The sequence below is a fragment of the Lissotriton helveticus genome, chromosome 6, assembly GCF_964261635.1.
Source record: "Lissotriton helveticus chromosome 6, aLisHel1.1, whole genome shotgun sequence".
NCBI lineage: Eukaryota > Metazoa > Chordata > Amphibia > Caudata > Salamandridae > Lissotriton > Lissotriton helveticus.
The window spans coordinates 1,344,315,892-1,344,328,573 of record NC_136067.1 but is presented as its reverse complement, the minus strand read 5'-3'; the positions used below and the strand labels follow the sequence as shown (position 1 = coordinate 1,344,328,573).

Here is a 12,682-nt window from a genome sequence, read left to right as displayed (position 1 = left end):
AGGAAGTGGACTAAGAACTACAAGAGTCACTGCAGTCAGTAACTTGTACCAACACATACAATTGTTACTCCTCTAATTCGAATTGCAGTTCCTCTGTCATGAAGTACAAGGAACAGTATACCAGCTATGAGCTACTTGGCTGTAAAAGTACCTGCATTGATGCTTGCTAGCTATATCACAAAATACACCATTCTGTAAAGACCAGCACACTTGTAGTATGGGAACTGTGAATTTTATTTCAGAGGTAAATGTGTACCGAAGTAAGTCTGTGAACTAGTTTTTCACGTTTTCTGTGGCACCATTGAAAGTATACAGTTCTGAACACGTAAGGAAACTGGCGAGGAAGGAGGGCAGGGTAGCTGGGACTGGTATGTCATGCACAGGTTAAAAATGTGGTATCTATTTCCATGCTGACTGTCTTTGTGTTTTTACAGATTCTGTCTCCTCTAGGACGAATTAGTGAAGCACTGAATGATCTCTCGAAGGCTATTGACCTACAGCCAACTGCTCGGCTGTACAGGCATAGAGGGACTCTTCACTTCATATCAGAGGTTAGTGAAGACCATTCTGACAGACAGTCTTTAAAACGACTTCTAGGCCATTGTACTATCAAGATGTGTTAAAAGTAACACTGTGTTAAATTGTTATTACCTCTCAATTGAAATTGAATTGGCAATGAAAATACTATTATTTCAAATTCTATTAAAGGCACATTAAGCTCACTAAGGCTGATGAGGTGTTTTGAAAATTAGAATGTGTTTCTAACCCATAATTTCCATATTATCATGTCAACTTGGTAAAACGTCAAGTTAGAGAAATGCACTGTGGCAAAACCTGAGTGACAGATTTCCAACTTGATGAAAACCAGAGTGACAAAAAGCCAATGCTACACATTGATGAGCAATCCAGCAAATACTAAAATAATTGGATCAAGAGCTTAAAAATGTTTCTGTAAACAAAGGGTTGCAGAAAGTGCAACAAGTGGCCAAGAAGAGAGAGACTTAGTAGGAACGGGCAAAAGGGGATGCTAGGGTTTAGAAATATTGTCAAATTAAAGAAAGTGCAAATAATGTACTATATTGTAGGTGCATGAGGAAGAGATGGGGGATATGGTATGGAAGGTTCTCCCAAAAAAGCCCACAGGAAGTGACAAGAACAGAAAGAGTGTTATGAGAGTTAGGGGTGAGAAAGGACGACATGGAAGAAAAATAAGGAGTAGAATTGGTAGCTGGGAGAACTAAAAACAGTGGGTATGGGTCCTTCTTTCCCTTACCTTCACTCCCATGCCCTTACTCTCCATTGCATAGCAGTAAGAAGCCAAGGAATTGTATCACTTCAACGTTCATCAAGATATTTTAGTCAGGTACGTGTTAAATGGAAATGTGGGTCCTTTAATTTGCACAGTTTGACGAGGTTGATACAATGTCATGATATTTGTCATCAGGATCACCGAGATCCAACCTAAGAGCTAAGTGGTGACACAGTTACCTTTTGTTGTTCCATTTATTTATTTTCTCATTTATTCAGAAACTTTATTGGGTGGATCAGTATGGTAATATCTTTTATCTTAAAGTTTATAATTTTGTATAGTAACAGATATAAGATAAAAGAAAAAACTGTTGAAAGTGAACATGAATTGCATGCAGGTCAAACGTTTTCCAACAAAATTGATACCAAGTATCAGTTCTATTTATGAAAACCCTGCCTTTTAATAATGCAGCCCTCTGGCTGCCCGCTTAATTTGTGCTAGTAGTTAGCAACAGCAATCTGTTTTTTGGTACAGTATCTTATTTTTTAAGATTAAACTTTGACACCAAGCATGAGGGACACGACAGAAAAGGATGAAGGAGAAAGAGAAATATATGGGAGAAATAAGGGCAAAATTAAGTGATGAAAAAAGAACATGCAGGATTTCAGTTAAAGAGACAAGCAGTGTAGGTTGGTGGAATAGAGAGTCTAGAGGTGGATTCAAGACTAGTCAGGCTTGGTGTTTGACAACACCAGCATTCAGCAGCACTTTCAGCAGGCTCCTAAGACAAACGTTGGGCCTCTTCACTTGTTTTTATTTTTTATACAAATTGACCCTCGTGCTGACCCACTTTTTCTCTGAGGCTGCTGCTTCACTAATAACTGCTTCATCGTGTATCTGTATCGATGCTTGTCATAAAGATACCTTATAATCAGTGAGAGCTGAACCATTTTTATATCCTATACAATTTGTGTCAGTCTGTGAAATGAGTCTATAAAATTAGTTAATTATATTGCAGAGTGCCTGGAGATTCAGGTATATTTTAAGTGAGCCTCTAAAGAGGCAAACCAGGGAAACTGTCATTGTTTCAGTTTTTAGTAGCACTTGGCAAGCTTAATACTGGGGTGGTGCAAGCATCATCAGTTCAAAGTGCAATACATTTAAATGTTGCAGGAATTCTGTGGAGTCCCAGAATTATGCTTGGGATCAAAGAACCTTAGTAGTCAGGGACTGAGTCATCCTACCACCTGAGTACCCATGAGCCCGGGACCCACTAGCTATAGTGTCTCACTTGCCCTCCTACTCACTCACAGAGGAGCAATTGATTAGACACCCCAGAACAAAACACTCTCGACCCTCTCAGGAATCGTGGCTGCAGGACACGCCCTTTCTCGCTCACACTCGTGCTAGTCCACAGTAAGATCTGACAGAGACACGAGAAAAGTTTAAAATGTTTATTTTAACTGTTGCGCTCTAGGAAGCAATATACATGTCACAATAAGTAAGAAAATGGTTAGCCCAAATATGGTCAACATAGTAAATCGTCCATAAATTATAAAAGGAGGTTTATTATGTAAGACAGGGTGCCTAACCTCCCTCCCCTTCTACAGGAACAAAATGATTATATATCTGAAGGTCTCTGGGTGTGGCAGCAGACCCTGTACCTTAGCATGCACAGATGAAAGTTCTACATAACAGGTGCTGTCACGATCTCTTCTCTGGAAAGATCCCTCTCCAAGTGTGTTATCCATTCTGTGCATAGCTATATGATATGACAAAGTACATGTTCCCTAACAACAGCTGCATTAGTGTGTTTTGTCTAGGTGTTAAGGCCTGACCAGTACAAAATAACAAGGGGCATTGTTGTTTGACCTTGTCTACTGTGTAAAAAACTAAATCACAGGAAAGAAAAGAACAGAACTCGAAAATAACAACAAGTTCGGTGTGAAAGTAAGTAGTGGCACAAAGCAAAATACGTCTGTATAGTAACGTACGCAACGCAAAGGGTAGTCTGCAATGTGCTCATGCCAACCTAGGGAAAACGACAAGGGCCAACACAGGACATATGACATAAAAAATTAAGAATACCAGGATCAAACCAATAATGTTACCATAATCACAATATTGTACTGTATTTTGGCTGTATGTTTAGGTTTTGTTGTGCTGTGTTTCCAGAACTGTTATTTCGTACTTTAACCCGAGTATAACGTCATGCTACAGTTCAATAGTCAAAACTTACTAGCAGACCCCAATAACACTGGGAAACAGTAAAATCAATCAAACTGTATTAAATAGTTTTCATTTCAAGTCACTGGGATCAGCTGCTCTGATAGCAATTGATGGGAGTGTGTGTAAGTTTATGGGGAAATAGTACAAAAAGATGAAAATCAATGTATTACTATAGGCATTTTTACTGGGAATTATTTTGAAATTTAGGCTGAATCTATCCTGGCTAGGTATGCGTGTCCAGACTAGGGTTTGGAGGTTTGGCGTTGTGCAAATAGATTCTTTTGGGCTCCAAAGGAATCTCGGAGCTTGATCCCATTCAGCAACTTTGTTGCAGAGTTTTGTCCAGTGAGAGAGCTCTACAAGGTTGGGTAGACTGAGTTTGAGGCTGCAGTGAAGAAATTGGAAAAACAAGTTCAAAGTTCAATATATTACTTTCAGAGGACAATGCAGTGTGTGAGGTTATGAAATTAATTTCTCTTGGCAGGCTCACCTAATGTAAGCAGTACAAAGCCTGACTCTCTTCAGCTTGTGATCGTTCTAGAACAGGGTTGCCTGGCCTCACATCATTGTTGTGGAGATTGCAGTGAAGTTTTGCCGGAATGGAAAAAATGCGACTGGGCTACAGCGCCAGTGGTGACCAATGAGGTTGAAATGTTGGAGCTGGCAAGAGTGTGCCAATTTTTTTAAAATTCATTTTGGTCAGACAACCCCTCAACTTGAAGGAGCTACATTTGCATTTGCTTCGAAGTCCTCCTTTGACTCTGCAGCTGCCAAATCACCATCTTTTGTAGCACTTCAGTTTCCCATCGGCAGGCTGAGCACTGCAGTATCTCTGGAAGTAAATCAGGAAGTTGCCTGCTGTGATATGCAAGGAAAGTTGTGCATGTGGGATCAACTCTTATCCTTTGAGGCTGGAGAAATAGAATTCATCTTCTCCAGAAAGTGCTATAAGGTATGCTAGCATGCCTAAGTTGACCTCCACTGCTTTTTTCACTATGGCAACATTAACAAAATCATAAGCTAGTGGGTTTAGGCTGCCCTTTGGTCATTGAGTGCAAGGAACTTGATTGTCTGGTTACCAAGCAGCTACTATAGCTCTTTTGGTGTAAGATGTGGAATTTGAAAGGATAAGTAAAAGTGGGAACAGGCACTTTTGGCCCATCGCCAATGCAATAGCTGCAGACTCCTCAACCTGAACTCCTCACTTATTTCAATGAAAGGTTTAGTATATTTACCTCACCCGGGGTTCCTCTGTCTTCCAGCATTTGAATCTTTTCAAGTGTGCAGCCATTATGGGTTTTCTGATCATGGTGGGATTTCTAGTCATGTTTTATGACTCCACATAATACTTTACTATACTTACTTTCATATATTAACTATTGTTAATGCTTAGTCTGAAGTTATTTTTGGGATTGGCCCTTCAAAATATCTAGCAGCTCTTAAGCTTGGACATGAAGGTTAACTCCATTCTAATTGCTGGATCATTTATTGGTGGAAAATCCAAATAATTTAATATAATTGCTTGTCATGCATTGTCGTATTCCGTTCTCTTTGGAATCTCAGCTTCCTCTTCCCACACAAATCTTTTTAATGTTTTTGGTGATTATCTGGATTTTCTCTCTGCACATCAATTTGCTTACGTCCCCATTCTGTTATAATAAGCAGTGTATTTGCTGTATGGAAAGATGTTTTATAATTTGTATTAACCACACAAAAGGTAATGGCAGGAATGCTTGCAATGTGTCTAAGCACTGACTATCACTCGGGCAACATTTCAGCCCATCATTCTTTTTTCCACCATGCCATTTCAGAATAGACCCAGCCATATGCAAATCAGTCTTGGTCCTGCTCCAGTACGTAACAACAAAAAAGTAGACCAAGTCTGGAGAGTGTGTGTCTGAACAAGCGCCTGTGAAGCAATTGGATGCAGATGTTGATGACAGCAGAAACTGTTGAGTTACAAAGGTTTGAATAAATCCCATCAGCCAACCGAGTTGTTGGGATTTCATCATTTGGGAATTGATGAATATTCAAACCCTATCCCGACCATTTAGTGCCAGGATAGCATAGGAACTCTGTATACATCGTTCCTCAAAATAATAGTGTTAATGAAGTGCAGTGCTCAAAATAATCATGGTAAATAAAATTGACTACTAAGACTTAAGACTTTTTCAACATAGAGGTCTATGTGTCAATGGTTTAAAAACACGCCAGGTAGTTGAGAGTGGATACTACCATGTGGCGCTAAGCAAGGTGGTCGACATGTTTCAGCCTGTAGGGGAACTACCCCGGCTTTCTTCAGGACCTAGTGTATAAACTTGCTACTGCAACTGACAATAATTTGTGATATGAGGAACGAAACAATAGTGCTTATGAGAAGTCACATATCTACCAGCAACTTTGTACTCCAATGTTCGCTGGAGGAAGGGAGAAAGGACTTCTTCCTATCGTGAGACAAAAAATAACACGAAAAAACAGGATATAGTCACCCACATACATCCGCATGGATACACATACACCGCTCAGATCAACACACATGCGTGAATAATTTATATTCCGCATTACTGAAACAGGAAGCATAATAGCTACATCACACAGAGGCATTTCCTCATAGTGATACTCACCCAGCTTTGTGTGGGTGACGACCCCACCTCACCCGGCTACACAGAGGTCGGCAATGAAACAACTGAAAGCTCCAAATACCAAGAGGTTAGAAACGCCCTGTAAACACTGCTAAATAACTCTAGATTGCTCCAGTACGACCTACCCAGCTCGTATTGTGATGCCCAAAGTGGGCTAAAGTATACCCAGACCTGTGTCCCATGCTCACTGTGCCACTGTAACCAAGCTGCATCTAACTGAGCAGCCAATGTGGGCTGAGACATGTCTTGGGTTACTTGTGTTTTGGTTCAGAGAGGACCGGGCTCGGCACTTTGGTCAGGACTTTTATTATTGGGGCAGGACTAAGGCTGAGTTGCATATGGCTGGGTTTAAGTTTAGGTACCCAGTGTCCAGTCATTTCGGTAAGTACCTTCCCTGTCACATTCCAAAAGGTGATTAACACTGGTTACTTGATCATTTGCTGGGGGAGCTTAACATATTGGGCAGGCATTTTCAATCTCCTCATCCAGAAACCACTCCCACTGCACCCAAGGAGGTGTCATCATATGCACTTTAATCTCTAAAAAACAACAGCATCGGATCACCATTTCACTGGGTACCCTAGTGCATCAATTGAGATATTTATGCCTTGTCAAAACAACTTCCGGCTCCAGATATATTTTGGTAGCTACAAACCATTCAAGCAGCTGGTGGTATTTTAGCTCTGAAAGATGATACAGTGGCTTTGCCTTGAATTGTTCCCATCCTTATGTGGATATACTTTGATCATCTATCAGGTCACTCTGTTTTCTCTTTGAATACTGCACTGAAAAGCTAGCACATTTATGACCCGGCTTATATTCTACACCAAAGAGAATGTCTCAACCTTTATCCTCTCATATGAGGATATTGCAGGATATAACAAAAATATTTGTATCATGGTTTTATTAGATCAGCCATTACATTTGTAAGTCATGGCTGATTGGGAATTGGTGTTATTATGCCAATGTGCTTTCAAAGATGCAAGCAGGAAAACCCTGAGCACAGACATTACAAATAATTCCCTTAAAGCTGGAGGGTACATTGCATCCAAGTAGCTTTCTTATTCCCACCATAGCTTTACCCCAAGAAATCTTTCTTGGTGTAGTGGAACATACCTTCTCAAAAAGACCAGTGAGGTTTCTCCTGCAGTACAGTGATTTCCAAGTTCTCAAATCCTTTATAGGCATGCATTATGGGTGAGACGAGATATATCTTACCTCATGATTATTTTTGTTTGAGTAAATGTAACAGAAACAAGGGCAGTCTGATCTTTCTTTAACTTGCACATTATCAGCCAGCTGAAGTTTATAAACTGAGCCCAATGGATTTGATCAGTGACGCACCCAGAATAAAAGGGATTGGATAACAGATACAATTCCAGTATCATAGAGTGCTAATTCCAACTTCATAAGGACAATTTGAATATCTAGACCCATTTTGGGCAGTCTTCGCAGAACTAACCTCCTAGCCACAATCGGTATGTCCCCGAAATTTGGCTTTCTAGGCTCTAGGTTTCGCCTTCCAGGTAATGCAGGCTGCCTGTTGGCGTAAAGACCTATTGTATGCTTACGGTGGTTTAGAGAGCCGCCCATTCCTTACCATTCATTAGCTGCATGATCACTCTCATTTTCTTGCATTATGTCAGCTTCTGTGAGCTTTGTCTTCTTCTGTTAATCTCTTCTCCTCTGCGTGGACCCTTTACTGCGTGTCCTTCCTCTTTTCACTTTTCATGTAATGATTAATTTCTTTTTGTTATATCACTCCACAAGAGTGCACATATTTTCCCACTATCTCTCTTGTGTGCTGAACTTTCCCCTCTCTGTTTTACTCTGTGTCACCTGTGTGTTTCTCTTCTCCCCCCTCACATGCGGTGCTTGCCCTTGTGTTCTTCTTCCCCCTCACATTGCTTTATAACTCATGTGCTTCTCCACAAAATCTCTGTTAAATTTCCTATCCCCTGTATGTCTGTCTCACTATCTTGACTGTGTTTGTTTCCTCCTGCCCTTCAAATTGCTGCCTCCATCCGTGCCCTCTGTGTTGCTTCCCCTTCCATGTTGCTTCTGCTCCTCTGTGTTGGTTCACCCCTTGCATGGCCTCCTTCCCTAGCCATACTCGTGTTATTTCCCCCACCCGCACCAAAAAAAACGAAAACAATTTTGCTCGACCATTTTTAATTCTTTATTAACCAGTTCAACTCGGATCGGTATCTATAATGAAAAAAAAGAGCCTGCATAATTTTGTAGAAACACGCATGCGTGTTACACATACTTACAAAATGAGGAAGGCCGAGGCTTCTTATCTTTTGTTTTTCCGCTTATTACCAATACTGTACAGCATTGCTAAAAACCAAAGGCGAGACCTATTGGCTTTGTCAATGCTTGTTAACTCTGGCCTACGGATGGTTTTCACCGTCAGGCCAGTCTCATTTATTCCAAAAATTCTTACGTTAAAAAGTGTACATGCTTATAGGTAGTTTGGTTCAGCCCCTTTATCTATTGTTCTGTTCCACTGCAATTCAAATTGTGCTTCTTACACAGCATGATTTGCCCACTTCAGCCATTGGCTTTCTTGCACCATGAGTGAAAACATTTTACTTGATCACATCCAATTCTTGGTAAAACAAAACGTACCCTTCAGTACCACAGCTGTTAGGCTAATACTTTACTAGTATTTTTTCTTTACATGTTTTAAATCCTTTGTTCCTTCATCCTTTTGTGCATAAATTGTGTAGTCCGCATACAGTAATTCAAATCCAGTAGTACTTTTTCTGTGTGTCACTAAGAATCACATATTCCTGCGATGTACATGAAAACTAAAAAGCTTTCTACACCGGTCCACTAACCTGTTGGGAAGCACTCTGTACTGTTGTATTAAAATAATATGTAATGCTTAATTTTTATGTACTTTTTGTATTGGCTGCATATTGCCACAGCAGCATCACACTAGCTCTGCAGAGTCAGACCTTTGCTTTGTGAGTGCTTGTTTAGATATAGACATGATCTCTGAACCCTCCCAGGAGGAGGGGATTACATTACTTAAGAAGACATTGACTATGATGCATAAAGTATGGAACAGTATTTGCAATTTGGTTTTATGCAAGTTCACTGAGATATAATCAGATTTTTCAAGCCTTTTTAACTTTGACACGTGTGACTTGGTCTCCTGAACATACAGGCACAATCTGTTGGGGGTATAATGTTTAGTTGAGCTTCCAGGCCTCGCATTATCTATGAACAGGTCACACTAGTCATGAATAAAATGTAATTGTCTCAGTTACTCACACCAGGAATCCAACCTCTTAGACCCCAGGCTAGAAGAGACCAAAATCTTCAGGAGTGTGTGTGTGAGCGTGTGAATGCTGCTTATTTTAAATTCTCCCTTTGCCTATTACTTCCTGTGAGAGGCGGCTTAGTATATGGTGCTCACTTAACACCTTGCATAAATCCAGACAACTCTTATGCTGATTTTAGTGGTCTTAGACAACCTTAGACAGCTCTCTTAGTGGTAGCCGCAGACACCAGCCTTAAGGCTTAGTCCAGAAGGAGTGTAAAGCAGCTTGTTTTACCAGTACTTAGTCTTATGGTATAGGTTAAGTGAAAAAGAATCGCACAGTATAGTTATAAAAATAGGTATTTTATAACAAACACTCACTAACACAATTATACGATCTCTTACCCGGAGACAGAAACACAATACACTGTGGTCACCAGGGGAAGACCAAACCATACGCTATGACAGTGGTATGCGAACCACGACTCAAGTTGAGACTGGACTCAGAAGACGTAGAAGTGTTGGGGACCCAAGGAACCACAAAACACTAAAGAGGATGGGGGGGCAGGGTGTGTTTTGAAGAAAGATAGGTCCAGTCCCCTTGCTCCTGAGAACTAACATGTAATCACTGGTTGATAACTGTTCCTAAACAAAGAGCCATAACTAACTTGGTTACGTAGAAGAGAAAAAAGGGAAATGGTCTCTATATGTGGTTCCCAATTGATGAAGGCGGGGGAATTTCTCCTTTAGAAATTAGTGCCCTCACACACTCTTGTGAGTGTCATGCTTCATCATCTGGCTTTGCTCTTCGTGGGGGTGGAAGGTTGGAGAGTCATCCCACCCGTGGATTCCCTAGGATACCTACACCAGGGAAGCCGGGCGCATAGGTGTTAAGTGACGTTGGAAACCGCCGTAGACCACAATGAAGGACTTCAGGAAAGATGCAGCTGGAGATGAAGACAGAGGAGTCGGGTGGAACCCACAGGTGGATTGAAGTTGAGACGTACCTGCATGCTGAATAGACAGAGTCTATGCCGCTCGGGTTGTGACCAGGAGGCATGGAAGACAAATGCCCTCAGATTTTGATAGATGCAGGACGGTTGACGGTGCCCTTGTAGTTGCAGCTGTGTGGACCAGGTGACGCTGTGGAAGGCCAGGAACCGTTCATGAGTTGTCCCACTCGCACATAGGACCCAACACCCTGACTTCAGGATTGAAAGGCCTGCCTTAGGGGTGACTTATAGGTTTTAAGTGTAGTGACATCAGATACTGGGACATCTATATATGTCGTAAGTGGTGCTAGCATCAGCTTACACAGGCTGCAATGCCAGGCCTGTAGTCACAATTTGAGTGGTATCTCATGGTTGGAGTTCTACAGGCTGCAGCCCATACAAGACCCCTGGTGTCCGTACACTCTGCATACCTTAGTACCATATACTAGGGGCTTACAAGAGCACATCAATAGGCAATCTGGAGGGTACCTAAGTACTCACCATGTCCAATTTAGGGAAGAAGCACAGAGAATGCGGTCCTGATTAGCAGGATCCCAGTCAGATTAGTCCGAAACATAATGACACCAGCAAAAAGTGGGGGTGACCATGAAAGCAGATGCTATATTCCTACAGTTCCCAATTTAACTTTGCAAGCTATGGCCCAGATTGCTTACCTTGCAAGGTTATGTAAAACCTTTTTTGCCACAGAGTAGTTTTCAAACAAGACAGTGTGAGTCTGAGGGATTAAGTGGCGATAGTTCATGTTATGTTAGAAGAATAGAATTACATACTATATTTAATTTTATTATAAGATGACAATTGTGTAGGAAAGTAGGATCTGTTTCTTATGGTTACCCCCACTTTTTGCTTGATGTTTCACTGTTTTTGACTAGTCTGACTGGGATCCTGCTAATCAGGACCCCAGTCTATCTGCTGCTCCTTTAAAATGTTACACATATACTTTGGTACACTCCAGATTGGATACTGGGGTACCCTTATAAGTCCCTAGTATATGGTGCTCATGTACCCAGGGCATAGGTACCCCAGAGACCTCTCATGGGCTGAAGCATGTATTAAGCCATCCATGGGAGACCAAGCAAAATGGAACTACAGGTCTGCTACTGCAACCTGTGTAAGCTGGTGCTTGCACCACTTACGTTAGATATAGGTTCACTATATCTATAGGTCACTACACTCAAAACTTAAAAGTCACCCCTATAGAAGGCCTTATCAATCCTGAAGGCAGGGTGCTGGGTTTTTAGTGAGAGGGTGCCCCGGCATGAGCAGAGCCCCTCTGTAGCCTTCAGAGACAATTCTCTCGGGTTGTCTGTGACTCAGCCGGACATATAGTTAGAGGTGCATTATAACCTCGCGGGAAATGCTATCTCAGACGGCTGCATAGAAACATATTGTGTTTGGTATCAAACACCTTGGAATCCTACCTCCACACTGGTAACCGGTGTGGGAGGTATGAGTCCACCCTTCAAAAGCGAGCTTCATGGGGTCACTGGTCTATCCGTGCCAGCCTTCTCGACCCGGACAGCACAAAATGGATGCTGCTGATCAGAGACACATTTCCTCCCTCCTGCTGCTGAGCCAATCTCGAGCAGGGGAAGGCAGCTCAATAGTCATCCTGTCACAGGGAGGTGTGACCACCTCCCAGACAGGATTTAGTGTATTGGGGCTGGGTGAGTGCACTCTGAGAGTGCCTGAAAGTTTGCGCTTGGGGCACATTTGGTGTCCCTGTGCATAGTCCAGCTCAAACCAGTTCAGGGAGCCATTGGCTCCTGCTCTGGCATGAAACTGGACAAAGGACATGGGTGTAACCACCCCTCTGTCCTGACCCTTCCCTAGGAGGGTCCCCTGAATCTGTTCAACACTCTCCCGTGGGTACAAAAGGGCTTACCTGGCTGTAAGTCTTTAGATTTTACGTGGACAAGATTCTAGAAGAAGAAACCACTGACCTTCAACCGTCTGGACACTCTGGGCTTTGCTAGACTTTGACTGGGCCTGACTGTCTACGTTTCCGTCCAAAGCTTTGTCTGTGCCCTTGCTCCATACAGGCTCCGTGCAGGACCTGTGATGCACTAAGAACAACCAAAGAATCTCCCTTGGAGTGAAAGAGTCACTCCCCTGCCCTAGCAGGCACCTTAACACAACTGACCGGTGCTGGTCCTGAGCTCCTGCGGACTCCGAAGATTTCAGCAACACAGGAGGTGGGTTTATGAAGGTCCCTGAGGTCGATCTGCCCTCTCAGCAAGTTTGAGGCTAGTATCCCTCGTGGAGACTGCATAACGCG

The 12,682-nt window shown here is 42.2% G+C and overlaps 1 protein-coding gene across 2 annotated transcripts in view; it reads left to right on the top strand.

Moving 5' to 3' along the window:
* Positions 1-12,682, top strand: part of TTC13 (tetratricopeptide repeat domain 13) — a 1,212,286-nt gene that overhangs the window by 265,561 nt on the left and 934,043 nt on the right. For both annotated transcript variants that reach the window (XM_078649075.1, XM_078649076.1), the window contains exon 7: positions 435-551. In XM_078649075.1, the coding sequence (XP_078505201.1) occupies positions 435-551 (117 nt within the window). The remainder of the gene's footprint in view (positions 1-434; positions 552-12,682) is intronic.